Source organism: Chrysemys picta, chromosome 2 (genome assembly GCF_011386835.1).
Source record: "Chrysemys picta bellii isolate R12L10 chromosome 2, ASM1138683v2, whole genome shotgun sequence".
Classification (NCBI taxonomy): Eukaryota; Metazoa; Chordata; order Testudines; family Emydidae; genus Chrysemys; species Chrysemys picta.
The window spans coordinates 21,592,152-21,606,158 of NC_088792.1; the positions used below are offsets into that span (position 1 = coordinate 21,592,152).

The window sequence follows — 14,007 nt, forward strand, 5'->3', positions numbered from 1 at the left end:
AGTAGTCATCTTACAATAGCAATACTCATCCGTTAGTTCTAGAATAGCAAGTGGCTCTTTGGGATTTTGAAAAAAGCTTCCATAAAACATAGGTTTGATTGGAAGTTCTCTTGTTTTGCTGAGCAAGAGGTGTCTTTCACACCAGAGGCACCACAGAGCAATCTGCTGGGAACCCTTCCTATATCCCTAAGCAGCCATAGAGGGAATGAGAGAGAAAAGTAGATGGTGTTGAATGGTGTTGCAGAGAGCCAAAAATTATGGTACATGCCTGACGGACGGCAAGACTGCATTGTGCTGTTGTCTCAATACATGGTGACATACCATTATTCAAACCCTGCAATACAATCTCTGGTGACCCTTCAATATATTCAGGGACTTTCTACAAAGTGGAAGATGAAGTGGATCTCTGCCTGTAAGACTGACCATAGTTATTTTAAAGAATAACAATTTCAAAAGAATAGAATGGTTTCCTTGCCTTTGTGTTCAAGGAACACTGGCAACAGAGAACAACATCAACAAACTGCAGCTTCACATACAGCCTCTTACAAAACTGAACTGTGCCTTCAGTGGAGTTCCTTATATTTGCATAAGGAAGACATTTAAGTATCATGCTAGTCTTCCCTTTGCAATGCCTTTTTAGCCTCACAATATTTTTAACCAAACAGGTCAAAAGCTTAAAAAACAAACAAACAAAAACCAACAACCAGGTACTAGCAGGTCCTGTTGTGACCATCCATAGTTGATTCCCTTCAAAAGTATTCTGTACAAAACAACAGTTTATATAATTTTAGCAATCTGCCTTCCTTTGCTCAAGTTCATGCCCACTTGTTGGCTCTACAGGTTTGACAGCATAACTGGGGCCTTATATTAGAGCTATTTATGCAGTATATCATGACTTGTCTATGGATTGTTTCTTGTATTTGTATTCCTTGATCCGCGTTTTATGAAAAGTAGCCCTTCAAAAAAAAAAAAAAAAAGTAGTAGTTTTGCCATTCATCTCTCTGTCTCTAGGTTTTAATACCATACTTTCACCACAGTATTTCAATCTTTATACCTTGAACATTAAATTAGCAATTAGAGCAAAAGTTTGGATATTTCAATTCCCATAAGTCAAAAACAAAACGAAGCCATCCTTGATAGCAAACGGAAACAAGAACAGTCTGCAGAAATCAGGAAATATGGTTCCTAGTGTGTCTAAGGGCTGGGGGTAGGCGGGGGGGAGAGGGTGGGGAGTAAGCTACCACTAGACTCATTCCCCCCATCCACTACCTGGCTCATCCCATGATCCTGTCTCCTCCGGAAGGTGGAGTAGGAAGCAGACCATTATACTCCCAAAGACCTCTATGCACAAAACCTGGTCACACATGGCACACCATATATATGGCTCCTGCTATAGTAAGTATCTTGTCTACTCCATTGACCCACTCCTCATTCCTTCTGAAAAGGAGAACGTTTCCTAACCTAACACTAATAAAGGGTCCCAATAGAAATCATGATTCTCTGTGTGGTATTGTTTGTTTCTTATAGAAACAAAGGTATAACTCAAGTTGCTTAAAGTGATGCTGGACTGTAGTTGTAGTGGCATGGGTGGTCTGCATTGAGTACTTTGCTGAAGCACCCCCTTAGCACCAATCAGAACTATACACAACCTCACTAGTTTTATACATACTATTCAGGTTCTTATACCATGCCCATCACTGTGGTATTTCATGCCTTGTGAGGACACAATTTCAAAACACACTGGCATTTTTTATTACCGAATATTAATATTGTTTAATTTCAATATGGTTAAACATTTATCCAAATATGTATTTCAATCAGTAATTTTCTTCTAGAAAAAGTTTAACTTCTGCTTTAAATTAACATGCTTAAGTTTTGTATCTACTGCTATATAAAGAAATTTAAATTTAAAAACATTTTCTTCCTTAGCAAGAAGCCCAATTCTATCCTTGCGTACGCATAAACTCGCACTGACATCACTGAGAGTTATCTGGAAGTCACACTGACCCCATAAAAAGCCTAGTAATAGGGGCTGAACAATAAATAAGTCCTGTAAAAGGTATCTAGTACAAAACTGTCTTCTCTTTATTCTAGATTTCCTGAATTATGTGAATCATAAGAATCTAATTTCTCATGTTTCCAATCCACTTTCTTAAAATAAATCTAAGTTTTTAAATTTATAATGGCCTTTAGTTTTGTAAGCTTTTATTTTGCTGTATGCTCTTGAAGTGTTGGTTTGAGAGGTCTAAAACTTTGCCTTATTCTCTTGTAAGGTACCAGACTTACGGAATGACTTCTATTCAGTTAACAAGTACTTTTAGTGTGAAATCCTGGCTCCAATGAAGTCAACAGCAAAATTCTGACTTTAAGGCTGAAATCTAGGCCCCATTAATTTTTTGTACAAAAGTTATAAGTATCAACTGCTAATTTTCTTTCTTTGCAATGTACTTGGAAATCATTGGAAAAAACCTCTATTCAAAAGCTATGTATTTTAATTTTTTTAATACCGAATTTTAAGGCTCAAACACAACTTCCAGTGACATCAATGGGAGTCTTTCCAACAATGTCCATGCTAGCTGCATTAGGCCCTTAATATCTACCATGACAGAGAATAGGAGTCATTCATGTGACACAGCTCTTGTAATTTTTCCTTAAAAGTGATGGCAAGTGGTTATTCTACAAAAGAATCATATTTTACAAAGGAGACAGTAAGGCAAAGTTTTAGATCAGTCAAAATACTATTTGATGAGGATGCAGCTAAATACTTAAAGGTCTACAACATATTAATTTATTTCAAACATGCACAAAGTTCAATGTCAGCATTGTCTAGCCAATAAATCAAATTAGTAGACAAAACTTGTTTGGACTAGTTATGAAAAATTAGAAGGGATTCTCCAAGAAAACCACAAAGCAGCTCATTTAAGGTCAATTTAACAGTATTATTCTGTTTTTCTTCCAGCCCCGACATAAGATTTCAGTACCTCAAAGGAAACTGTAAGAGTATCTATTTGCATTCCCCCTAGGTGATTGGCAGTTCAACACCAATTAGTTCAAAATTACACTGTTACTAGCGTGCAATAAAAACACCACCTTTCATCTTTCTTACATAGGTAAGGATACCTTCAGAGCCAATAACTTTGATCATGTAAGTATTTTTGATCCTGCTCCACCCGTCTCTTTGGATTCAGGAAAACTAATAGCTAAAGGCAACTTTTTTTTCTCTTTTAATATAAAAAAAAAGTCCCAGCTTTATTCTTCTTCTGTAGAAGTGATGTGGGTATTGAAACATTATATGCTGGAAACAGAAACACTTTCCCAGTATCTCTTCAATAACTAAAAATGTTAGGGTAGATATCAGAATTGTCAATTTTTTTTTCTTATAACCTCTGGCTGTTCATTAATGAGATATACAAGTTTACTTGTAAGAAGATATAAAGGAATTAATATTTATAATTAAAATTGTGTAATGCTATAATTAGATATTTTAAAAATATGAAAGGATTTATGAAAAATTCAGTCTATTGAAACTCAGTCCCAAACACTTCAATTTGTAGCACTTATGGAGTATATATTTCAGAACACTTTTTATTACTTCGCTGATTAACTAACTAGGATTTTACTTAAATTAAATCCATTAATTGGGAAAGTAGGCTTAATATTACCACTAGTAAGGCTGCTGAAGAGCTGCTGTGTCATAGTTACTGCAAGTCTCCATTATAATGCATTATCTCAGGTATTTGTTATTGCAACAAAAGCAAATTCACTTAGGCAGTCTCAGTGGTATACCTGCAAGTCACAAATTTTGATCTCCAATGTCCAAGAGTCATATTTTACAATGCTACAATTAGCATAGCAGCTTACCATATACACCACTTTTATAAAAGAAAAATCATGTGATAAAGGTGAGTTGCTAAACAAAACACATGTTTTGAAACAGACCTAGAAGAATTTCCCTGCAATCTCGCCTTGGAACCAAAAGTACAGATGCTTTAAGGGATTATAATTAGTATAGCTGAAGTTGTTTAAAATGAAAATAATTCTAACTTTTTGCTCAAAAACTAAAAAGATATTTTGTTTAATTCATTGCTGTGATTTTTAAGATCCAATTCCCCAACACTAAAAACCTTGTTAAAAAAACCCTTTTAAAAATAGACTGTTTTCTACTATTTGTATGTATTAAGCTTTGTAGGGCCAAAACAAAGCTTCCACAATCTCTAGCTCTTGTCACACAAATGACATTTCTATTTAAACTGTACTTTAATAATTACTGGCAAAAAAATTAAGAATAAAAAATTGCTTGCTTTATACAAAAAATATCTCTACCTAAACCCTATTTCCATACTCTCACTTGAGCTATTGCTCAGCGAAATTCATCAACTTTTATTGGTACTTCCATCATCGTATTCTTTCTACTATATTAATTTAATATTTCATAAGTATATTTAGTGCAATTAGTTCCCCCACAATCTGAAAGATAATTGGTGTCCAATATGTCTCTTGATCCTACTTATACACAGTAAAAACTCAGTGTCACTGGCTTATAATATTATCACTTGTACAGTGGTGGAAAATATTCATTCCATTCAATTAATGAACTTTTTACTCACTGATCACTTCACTTGCGGCTATAAGGTGTTTTTTCTTATCTCTACTGAAAGGGCATTACTACTTCTTGACTTTTCCCCAAAATATCAATACAAGCTCCTATAAATATAATTTTCCTTACAACCCTTTATCAGTTACAATGCAATTTTTATTGTGAATTTTTATTACAGCACTGAGCTGTCTTTTTTGAAGCCTCTGTACGTGTTATCTGATTGGCACCAAAAATATGCTTGGCACTGGACACTACGCAAAATAAAGACAGTACCTACTCTAAAAAGCTTACAGTCCAAAACACACAAAAGATGGGAATGATTTAGAGGTGGTTTGTTTTTAAATTATAAACTTCTTCTGGGCCTCACAAATAACCACTAATCGACACCTGAATTAAGTTGTATTAATTTTCCCTTACTTTTTATTGTAAATGTTTCTGTAATATTTAGATTATAGTTGAAGAGAGTAAGCAACTACAAACAGGGACTAGACCTGCTTCTGTACCTGCATAACATCTACCATGTATTGGACACTGTTGGGAACAGATAATACTAACAAATAATCATTTATAATATAGTTGCACAGCCTTGTGAGCAGGAGAAAACCAGCATCCAAAATATCATTTTTAGCCTTCCTATTATAGTCTCTTGGTGAATGGCTGATGTTATGCTAAGCAAACGGTAATGAATACTTGAACAACTAAAAGGCCATTTCTCCATAAAGTTTCTGTATACGCCATAAACGTTGTCATGACAACATGAAATATTCAGCAACAAATATTTTACAGTTACTAGAGAACATCAAACACCAAGAACAATTATAATTACCCCATCATAGCTTCAAAGAGATTCACTGAACACACCTTTATGTGTTATGGGTCTAAAAAGCTCATCTATGCAGCAGCTGCTGTAAACACTATATGCAGTATACTCTCAACCTGCCTCAAATGCCTATGCAGGCATATGGGTGTTGCAATGTGATCAGAAGGCCAGTAATCTCAGCAATTTTGGACCAGGATGGGGAGTGAATTCCAAAATTCCATAAAAGGAGAAGAGTTCAGAAACAGAGTATCCCCATAATTTAATCTATGAACTGCCCTTCGGAACTGAGGGCATGTCCACACTACCCTCCTTCTCTCGGTGGTGCGCTTCCTCATCAACAGTGCTTCCGGGTCAGTGGGGGCGGGGGGTAAGAGATTGGGCTCTCGGCTCCCTACTGGAGCCTGGGTGTCCCCAGGATTTTGGCTCCTGCTCCCTCCTGGGAGCCCAGCAGCCCCACCTCCCACCTCCCCGCGGCTCCCCAGTCTGGAAACCAGACTGTCCGGGCAGTCTCCCAGGCTCTTGACTCTCCACTGGGAGCCCAGCTGCACCCAGCGGTGAACTCCATGCCTGGAAATCGGGAAGCTTCCAGGCTCCCAGTGGGGAACAGGGAGCCCTGAGTCTGGACAGCACCCAGGCTCCCCGCAGAGAGCAGGGAGCCAGGACCCCGAGGGGCAGCAGGACTCCCCCTGGGGAGCAGGGAGCCCAGGTGGCCTGAGCAGCAGCCTGACTCAGAGCATGGAGCCCGGGCAGCAAGCTGGGAGCTGGCGCCAGGCTTTCTCGTCAATTTCACTTGACAAGAACGGCAGCCAATATAAGAAACCCACAGTGTCTACATGGACACTACATCACCCTAACTACACCGACATAAGCCCTCTACCTCTCGTGGAGGTAGAGTTATTATGTCGGTGTAGTACGGCACTTACATTGATGGGGGCAAGGTCGTACTGTCTATTTTGCGTCACCCTAACTCTGTAGCATAGACCAGGCCTGAGTGAGCAAAGATTAGGAGAAATTGGCCCTAACAATAACCATCACTGGTTTGATGTAACCGGAGCTTTGACATCCCTTTCTCAAGTTCATAGACTCATAGACTTTAAGGTCAGAAGGGACCATTATGATCATCTAGTCTGACCTCCTGCACAATGCAGGCCACAGAATCTCACCCACCCACTCCTGTAACAAACCCCTAACCTATGTCTGAGTTACTGAAGTCCTCAAATTGTGGTTTAAAGACCTCAAAGTGCAGAGAATCCTCCAGCAAGTGACCCATGCCCCATGCTGCAGAGGAAGGCGAAAACCCCCCAGGGCCTCGGCCAATCTGATCTGGAGGAAAATTCCTTCCCGACCCCAAATATGGACATCAGCTAAACCCTGAGCATGTGGGCAAGACTCACCAGCCAGCACCCAGGAAAGAATTCTCTGTAGTAACTCAGATCCAACCCCATCTAACATCCCATCACAGACCATTGGGCATATTTACCTGCTAATAATCAAAGATCAATTGCCAAAATTAGGCTATCCCATCATACCATCCCCTCCATAAACTTATCAAGCTTAGTCTTGAAGCCAGATATGTCTTCTGCCCCCACTACTCCCCTTGGAAGGCTGTTCCAGAACTTCACTCCTCTAATGGTTAGAAACCTTCGTCTAATTTCAAGTCTAAACTTCCTAAGGTCCAGTTTATATCCATTTGTGTCCACATTGGTACTGAGCTTAAATAATTCCTCTCCCTCCCTGATATTTATCCCTCTAATATATTTATAGAGAGCAATCATATCTCCCCTCAGCCTTCTTTTGGTTAGGCTAAACAAGCCAAGCTCTTTGAGTCTCCTTTCATAAGACAGGTTTTCCATTCCTTGAATCATCCTAGTAGCCCTTCTCTGAATCTGTTCCAGTTTGAATTCATCCTTCTTAAACCTGGGAGACCAGAACTGCACACAATATTCCAGATGCGGTTTCACCAGTGCCTTGTATAATGGTACTAACACCTCCTTATCTCTACTGGAAATACCTTGCCTGATGCATCCCAAGACCGAATTAGCTTTTTTCATGGCCACATCACATTGGCAGCTCATAGTCATCCTGTGATCAACCAATACCCCGAGGTCCTTCTCCTCCTCTGTTACTTCCAACTGATGCGTCCCCAGCTCATAACAAAAATTCTTGTTATTAATCCCTAAATGCATGACCTTACACTTTTCACTATTAAATTTCATCCTATTACTATTACTCCAGTTTACAAGGTCATCCAGATCTTCCTGTATGATATCCCACGCCTTCTCTGTATTAGCAATACCTCCCAGCTTTGTGTCATCCGCAAACTTTATTAGCACATTCCCACTTTTTGTGCCAAGATCAGTAATAAAAAGATTAAATAAGATTGGTCCCAAAACCGATCCCTGAGGAACTCCACTAGTAACCTCCTTACAGCCTGACAGTTCACCTTTCAGTACGACCCATTGTAGTCTCCCCTTTAACCAGTTCCTTATCCACCTTTCAATTTTCATATTGATCCCCATCTTTTCCAATTTAGCTAATAATTCCCCATGTGGAACCGTATCAAATGCCTTACTGAAATCGAGGTAAATTAGATCCACTGTGTTTACTTTGCCTAAAAAAATCTGTTACCTTCTCAAAGAAGGAGATCAGGTTGGTTTGGCACGATCTATCTTTTGTAAAACCATGCTGTATTTTGTCCCAATAACCATTGACCTCAATGTCCTTAACTACTTTCTCCTTCAAAATTTTTTCCAAGACCTTGCATATTACAGATGTCAAACTAACAGGCCTATAGTTACTCGGATGACTTTTTTTTCCTTTCTTAAAAATAGGAACTATGTTAGCAATTCTCCAGTCATACGGTACAACCCCTGAGTTTACTGATTCATTAAAAATTCTTGCTAATGGGCTTGCAATTTCATGTGCCAGTTCCTTTAATATTCTTGGATGAAGATTATCTGTGCCCCCCGATTTAGTCCCATTAAGCTGTTCGAGTTTGGCTTCTACCTCGGATGTGGTAATATCTACCTCCATATCCTCATTCCCATTTGTCATCCTACATCTGTAAGCTCCTCATTAAAGACTGAGGCAAAGTATTTGTTTAGATATTGGGCCATGCCTAGATTATCCTTAACTTCCACTCCATCCTCCGTGTTTAGCCGTCCCACTTCTTCATTTGTTTTCTTCTTATTTATATGGCTCTGGAACCTTTTACTATTGGTTTTAATTCCCTTTGCAAGGTCCAACTCTACATGGCTTTTGGCCTTTCTCGCTTTATCTCTACATGTTCTGACCTCAAAAAGGTAGCTTTCCTTGCTAATCCCTCCCTTCTTCCACTCCTTGTAGGCTTTCTGCTTTTTCTTAATTACCTGAGATGCTTGCTCATCCAGCTTGGTCTGCAACTCCTGCCTATGAATTTTTTCCCCTTTCTTGGGATGCAGGCTTCGACTTGAAGTTATTCCAGGCCTCCTCTGCCTTTAGATCCACAAATTCTTCAATCCAATCCACTTCCCTAACTAATTTCCTTAATTATTTAAAGTTAGCCCTTTTAAAATCAAAAACCCTAGTCCCAGATCTATTTTTGTTTATCCTTCCATCTAGTTTGAACTGAATTAGCTCATGATCACTCGAACCAAGGTTGTCCCCTACAACCATTTCTTCTATGAGGTCCTCACTACTCACCAAAACCAAATCTAAAATGGCACGCCTCTTGTTGGTTCTTCAACTACTTGGTGAAGGAATCCATCAGCTATCGCATCCAGGAAAATCTGAGCCCTATTATTATTACTAGCACTTGTCCTCCAGTCTATATCTGGGAAGTTAAAGTCTCCCATGATCACACAATTCCCATTAGTGTTTACTTCATTAAAAAGATTAAAGAGGTCTCTATCCATATCCAAATCGGATCCCGGCGGTCTGTAGCACACCGCAAGCACTATCTCAGGGGAGGCTCTAGTAACTTTCTTTCCCAATGTGATTTTTGCCCAGACTCTGTCTTATCCATTCCATCACTTCTTATTTCTTTACAGTCTACCTCATCATTGATATACAATGCTACTCCACCACCTTTGCCTTTATTTCTGTCTTTCCTAAAAAGCACATAGCCTTCAATACCTGTACTCCAGTCATGACTACTATTCCACCATGTTTCTGTTATCCCTATAATACCTGGTTTCACTTCCTGCACCAGTAGCTCTAGTTCCTCCATTTTGTTACCTAGGCTCCTCGCATTAGTGTACAAACATCTTAATTTTTGCCGTTTGGCTTCACTGACATTCTTTACCGGATTAGGCACAGACATTCTACCGCCAGTATCACCTATTAGACTGGTATCTACACTACCCTTCCTCCTTACGTCCATTCTCATATCCACGGCTGTATCCTTTCTTACTTTGTTTTCTTCCTTCTCAATGTTAAATTCCAGTGTGGAGATTACCTGGACATCTCCCAACCATCTCCCCCAAATTCCTAGTTTAAAGCTCTCAATCAGTTGTGCCAGCCTCCATCCTAGAAGTCTATTTCCCTCCTTACTCAGGTGAAGTCCATCCCGAGAGAACAGTCCTCTGTCCATGAATGCTTCCCAGTGGCCATACATCCCAAAGTTCTTCATCCATAAAAAATGGCAAAATTGTTAAGTCATGATATATCACAAATCTTGTAATTTTAGGGGGAGGAGCTGGGGAAGAGGTTAAGTTTCTCATGCCAGAAGAAGTTCAGGAATTTTATGATGTTTGACTTCACTAAAAATGGCTATGATTTCCCACTATTCTTAAGACTGAAGCTACAGGTCGCAGGTAGTAATAAAGGTCACTATTTCCCTATAATCTTTGCAGGTGGAAGTGAGGCTGCCTCTAGTAAAGATGGGTACCAACCCCCATAGTTCCTGAAGGAACTGAATCCAAGCTATCCTCTGTTGACTAATACACGCTGGCTAGCATACATATATATTATGCTGACAACACTACCCACAATATTTATTCCAAGCAGTTAAATATGCATATTATTAAACATTAATATAGCAGTTATCTAGTCCAAATTGGCTTGTATCTTTATTATAGTCCTGTTCACTTACGCTAAGTATTCCATATCACCTTGCATTAGCTGAAGTAAACTTTGGTTTAAGTAGATAGGAAAACTGTCAACATAATGATATATAATTGTTCCCTCATAGCAAGAGAAGAGCATTACCCTCACAAATCTATCCATCCTGGCATAGGCCTAGAAGGTGTCTTCATGCCTCTTAGTATGTGGAATGCATGGGTTTTCGAACAAAAGATAAAGGGAACACCATGGTACCAGAAACAAACAAGGTAAAAAGTTGATTAATTGAATCCAGTTTCAGGTACCTTATACTGGTAAACATGTGTAACCAGGATCTGAATGAGCTCTCCCCTGACATCTAGTGATGAGCTGAGGAAGGGGGTTTGCATGGGCACACCCATCCTAGTGTTTGGCTGGTGTTGGATCAAAAGTCACTTTGCTGTTGGGGCAGAGGTACTAAAGGGTTGTTATTCTTGTTGTGTGAACCAAGGGCAGCTGAAATGTGCTTGGCATACCCTGATTGAGGGACTAACCCTCAACTAAACTGCAGGTGATAGGCAGGGGACCTGGGTGCCAAAGCCCAGGGGAGTGGACAGAGGGTGGGGACAGGTACTTGTACCTGGTGATGTGGGCCCTACCTAAGAGTCCTAGACACCATTTGACCATTTCTCTCTCCACTGTGTAATAACAGAGAGGATTAAGACTCAATTGAGAGTCTTGTTGCACACCAATAGAACTGAAATCATGGATAACCCGGCCTAAGCATTAGGCCTGCTTTGGGACAGTGTCTCTGATGCAAGAAACTGCCCAGTCTGCACTAGCAATGAGGCTTCCCCATTAACAGCTGAAATCACAGAGTTGAAATCACAAATCTGAAATCACTGAAAGCTATGTTAAGTGTCAAGACGTTCCAGAACGGCAGAGAGGTTGGACAGCAAACATCTGGCAGAGAGTGGGAGATGAGCTCACACAGATGCACCTCTGGCCTCTAGGTCGTCCCTGACCAAGGACAACTGTGAGCGCAGTGTGGTGCAGGGAGAAAGAAGTGGCATGTTAAAAGAACTTTTAGTTGCTGGCCTTAATAACCTGAGGCAAAAGGACATTGCCCAACCTACTCTGGGGTGGGACTTTTGCTTATGGCTTTAGGTTTATGAATCCTGCTTGTTGCGTTTTCCCAAATTAATGCCGGGTTACTTCCCTCTTTTTATTAAAAGTTTCTTTTCTACACTCGGACTCAGTGCTTGAAAAAGGGGAAGTGTTGCCTCAGAGGCGCCGAGTGGGTGGTGTGTCCCAGGTTAATGAGTGGGGGCTCGAGCCAGTTTTGTGTTGTATCATTGAAAAGGAACCCCTAGATAGTGAACCTGGCCCTTGTTGCTGCTGACTACAACTGGCAGAAGGGTTGCACAAGTAAGGTATAAAAAGATGGCTTTAAGAACATAACTTTGGGGAGCATATCTTCTGTGTAAGGTGAATGCAATATCGCCACACAGGACTGCTCTTTGGAGACTGGTATCGCATAGAACCTTTTTCCTGTACCATATTAATAAACCAGATAGACATTGATTATTTGGTCTCGAGCATATTGTATAACAAACCAAAGTGTGGTCAAGCAATTCATTATACAATTTATCTACACCTTGATGAAGATGGCAGCACTGCATGTCCCAAACAGAAAACAACAAGGGGACAAGGGAATATAGAGTGAAGACTGAAGGTAAGAATGCAGGGAAATAGGGCAAGAGAATATCAGTGAGGGCAGAAGACTGAAGGGAAAGGGAGGAAAAATCCAGTAGAGTAGAGTTTGCAGGAAGGGGTTGACAAGAGGTTGGCATAAGAGGAAGATAATAAAGCCTCCCGAGTGATTAGAGTGAGACACCACCAGGCTGAGTGCAGGACCGATGTATAAGGGCTTTTTTCTACTCTGAAAACGGTCACACAAATAGGGATGTATGGCTTCTTCATTGGGTTAAAAACAGAACAATTAAAAAGGTAAACCAAAACACAACCTTTTAAAAAAATCATGATTTTTAATAAACTGAAATTTTTTTGAAATCTTAGTTTTTGCAACATCATTATACACATGTACTTCACCAATAACTGTTTATGAAGTGCTTTGAGATCACATGAAAGACACAGCAGAAGAGCAAAGTTACACTAAAATGCAGGAATTACTTAAAAATTTCTGAACCTACTGTAATGGATTACTTTAAAATTCTCTGTTGGGAGCCTCTGGATTGTGGAAAGCTGCTCTGACGTAAAATTTAAGTTAATAATTCATTAAAAAATAAATCAAGGATCACCAAGTGATCACTCATCTCCTAAGCTTACAAAATGCAAAAATCCTTCCTCTTTACAGTACCCGGTGTCTTATTAGTAACTGGATTCCTCTCCAAATTAGACTAAGAATTTACTTATAGCAATTTAGAAATATGTTTGATTGTAGTGGCAAAACAACTGACTTGTTGCCAATTAGTCTGAGACTTCACATCACAGACAGACTTCCTGAACACGATCAGAAAACCACCAATAACAGATATTATCAAATAAAACCGGGAGGATCCTCATGGTCCTATGCAAGTAGGGGCATGGAATAGTTGAAACGAGTGAAAGCCTACAGCTTCTAGGACAAGGTAAGAGAACCAACTTATTTTATGGTGAAATGAACACTCAAGACCAGGAAGTGCTGTTTTTCTCTGGTTTAAATATTATATTATTATACAACACACGTACCATTTAGCCTCCTCTGGATTGCTTCTTCCTCTAAGGTGATGATGTACATCTGTTCATCCAGGTCTTCAAGGATCTGAAATTAGAAATGCAAATGCTAATTGATATACACATTCATTTACATGCGATATCTTGCTTGCCTGAATTTATTAATCTACTTTTTGAATTAAAACCTACTTTTTAAGAAAATATAAACATTACTGGTACAAGAAGGCTGCATAAAATATTAACACAATGTCTACGATTAAAGATACTCACAACTCCAATTATAATCACATGGTTAACTTTCCCATAAGCTTTCCTTTTGGTCTGAAACTTTGTTTAGTCTCAGTCCAAAGGAATTTGGGAGGAAGGGAGGCTAGGAGGAGTTTAAGCTAAATGCAGTCATTTCAATTACACCAAAAAAAAATTTTTTTTATATCATCTTGTGCACAAAAAATCAAAAATGGTCAACAACTTATCAAACTTCACATTTGACTAGACTACAATAAGGAAGAATTGCAGAGTTTGTAAAAACAATTACTGTAAAGTTTACATGACAAAACAGTTTTCACAGAGTCTGACATTTCAAGTGGCAAAATTGCCAGCGAAGTTATGAAAAAACATGCAATTTTAGTCACATTGTTAGGTTTTGTGTATCTACAGAGCACTTGAGCTTAAAAAAATTAATAGGTATGGAAATGCTTAATACTCTCCAGTGTCACAGATAGGGTTTTACCAGTCATTTTATTCCCCAAAATACCAGGCAATGAAATTGAAAAAAATTAATGCTCTCCCACTGTCATCTCCATGCCTTCTTTCATGCAGCACTCATGTATAGTAT

General features: G+C 39.3%; 1 protein-coding gene across 6 annotated transcripts in view; it reads right to left on the minus strand.

Moving 5' to 3' along the window:
* LMBR1 (limb development membrane protein 1) overlaps positions 1 to 14,007 on the minus strand; it is a 138,317-nt gene that overhangs the window by 19,882 nt on the left and 104,428 nt on the right. For all 6 annotated transcript variants that reach the window (XM_005297203.4, XM_042859093.2, XM_065582749.1 and 3 more), the window contains one exon: positions 13,188 to 13,260. In XM_005297203.4, the coding sequence (XP_005297260.1) occupies positions 13,188 to 13,260 (73 nt within the window). The remainder of the gene's footprint in view (positions 1 to 13,187; positions 13,261 to 14,007) is intronic.